The sequence below is a fragment of the Penaeus vannamei genome, chromosome 15 (assembly GCF_042767895.1).
Source record: "Penaeus vannamei isolate JL-2024 chromosome 15, ASM4276789v1, whole genome shotgun sequence".
Classification (NCBI taxonomy): domain Eukaryota; kingdom Metazoa; phylum Arthropoda; class Malacostraca; order Decapoda; family Penaeidae; genus Penaeus; species Penaeus vannamei.
Genome location: NC_091563.1, coordinates 15,170,423 through 15,173,067, shown reverse-complemented (window position 1 = coordinate 15,173,067; position 2,645 = coordinate 15,170,423). Strand labels below are relative to the sequence as shown.

Here is a 2,645-nt window from a genome sequence, read left to right as displayed (position 1 = left end):
ATATTATATGTGTGTGTGTGTGTGTGTGTGTGTGTGTGTGTGTGTGTGTGTGTGTGTGTGTGCGTGTGTGTGTGTGTGTATGTAAATATATCTATATCTATATCTACATATATCTCTATCTATCTCTATCTTTCTATCTATCAATCTATCTATCAATCTATCTATCTATCTATCTATCTATCTATCTATCTATCTATCTATCTATCTATCTATATATTCATCTATATATGTATATATATATATATATATATATATATATATATATATATATATATATATATATATATATATATATATATATATATATATATATATATATATATATATATATATATATATATATATATATATATATATACATATATTGAATACTGGAGGCGTTGGGGAAGTGGTAAATATTAATGAGAGACTTTGAGATTAATAAAATTCTTATTTGTCTGTATTAGAGAATATCTATTCATTAGAGATTCTAAAATTATTTTCTATACATAAATATCGAAAACTGGAAGATTGGGAATTAAAGATTAGGTATTGATATTCATCCTTATTTAGAGATTTAGAGGCTAATAATATCCTTGTTTTTTTTCCTTTTCTATATATCGCTCGAAAACTAGAGGCTTCATAGAAATGGAACGTCTCGCTGTACTAAGCTCGAAGTCAGAGTCATTGGGCGATTTATCTGAACGATCGAAATGGCTGGAATCTAAATTGGAATATGGTGCAGAAAAATTCCCATTCCAGACACCACACTTCCTGTCGGGGAAAGTTGCTGAATTCCAAAAAATGCGGAGAAGAGCGTCTGGGCCAAAGGTTATAGTTGACAGACAGACAGATCAAGCAGTATTGGCGGTGGACACGTGATCAACTGAATTCTAAAACGACAAATAAGGAATGACATTTTTATAGATGGATGTATATATATATATATATATATATATATATATATATATATATATATATATATATATATATGTATATATATGTATGTATGTATATATATATTTATTTATTTATCTATTTATTTTCTTTTTTCTTTCCTCCAACAGGAAAGATATAGGAGTAAAAGTAGAAGACTATAAATCTGTAGCAAAATGGATTGCACTTCGAATCAAGGGGCGTGGCAGAGCACAAAGCTCCTCCCCAACTCACACACATAATGTTTACACACATGCATACACGCACATGCACACACACGCACATACACACACACGCAAACACACATCCTCATCCACACAAATAAATAATCGCCCCTCACCTACCCACACACTCACACCCACATACACAACCAACATACATATCCACACAAACAACCACCCAGATCCGCCCACTTACCCTCCCCCTATCCACACACGCATACACAAACACCCACACCCTTACAACAGCATCCCACAACCTTACTCCCGCATCCACACTGCTACACCATCCACAATCTCACACCACCATCCCATAATCTCACACTAGCATCCACAACTTTACACCAGCATCCACACTCGTACACCATCCGCAATCTCTCACCAGCATCCCATAATCTTACACCAGCATCCACAAACCTTACACCAGCATCCACAACCTTACACCAGCATCCACAACCTTACACCAGCATCCACAACCTTACACCAGCATCCACAACCTTACACCAGTATCCACAACCTTACACCAGCATCCACAACCTTACACCAGCATCCACAACCTTACACCAGCATCCACAACCTTACACCAGCATCCACAACCTTACACCAACATCCACAACCTTACACCAGCATCCACAACCTTACACCAGCATCCACAACCTTACACCAGCATCCACAACCTTACACCAGCATCCACAACCTTACACCAGCATCCACAACCTTACACCAGCATCCACAACCTTACACCAGCATCCACAACCTTACTCCCGCATCCACAACCTTACACCAGCATCCACAACCTTACACCAGCATCCACAACCTTACACCAGCATCCACAACCTTACACCAGCATCCACAACCTTACAGCAGCATCCCACAATCTCTCACCAACATCCCACAACCTTACACCAGCATCCACAATCTTACACCAACATCCCACAACCTTACACCAGCATCCACAATCTTACACCATCTCACATCCTTACACCAGCATCCACAACCTTACTCCCGCATCCACAACCTTACAACAGTATCCACAATCTTACACCAACATCCCACAACCTTACACCAGCATCCACAACCTTACTCCCGCATCCACATACACCAACCCCCCTCGGAGCTCCTTGCAGCGCGTGCCACTGAACCGACTCCTTCCCTCATCAATATGCTAAACCGAGAACTTTATCCGGAGCAGCAGCTGAGCACATACCCGGACTTGGCGAGAATGTATTGGAGAACCGAAAGAATATGTCTAATTTTGCTGGGGGGAGTTTTAATGGGGGGCGGGGGAGGGATGTCATGTCGGAGGGGCGGTAGAGGTGGGGGGGTTGTGTCATGCGGTGCGGTTATGTGGAAGGAGTATTTTTTTTTTTTTTACTTTTGCTTTCACTTTTTTTGGGGGAGGGTGGGGAGGGCTGATGTCACGTGGGGGCTGTGTCATGCAGTGCGGTTATGTGGGGGAATGTCTGGTCGTGGCATAAGTGGCTTTTTTATACTTTTTTTTTGGGGGGGGGC

At 40.5% G+C, this 2,645-nt stretch overlaps 1 protein-coding gene across 1 annotated transcript; it reads left to right on the top strand.

Moving 5' to 3' along the window:
• The first annotated feature begins 627 nt into the window (after positions 1 to 627).
• On the top strand, positions 628 to 2,273 carry LOC138864104 (soluble scavenger receptor cysteine-rich domain-containing protein SSC5D-like). Its single transcript, XM_070130141.1, has 2 exons — positions 628 to 810; positions 1,383 to 2,273. Exons 1-2 carry the CDS (start codon positions 628 to 630, stop codon positions 2,271 to 2,273), a joined length of 1,074 nt encoding a protein of 357 aa, XP_069986242.1.
• Positions 2,274 to 2,645: the final 372 nt, after the last annotated feature.

Coding starts and splice junctions, on each gene's coding strand:
- LOC138864104 (XM_070130141.1), top strand. CDS start 628: ATGGAACGTCTCGCTGTACTAAGCTCGAAGTCAGAGTCATTGGGCGAT. Junction 811..1,382: donor GAAGAGCGTCTGGGCCAAAG/GTTATAGTTGAC, acceptor CCCTTACAACAG/CATCCCACAACCTTACTCCC.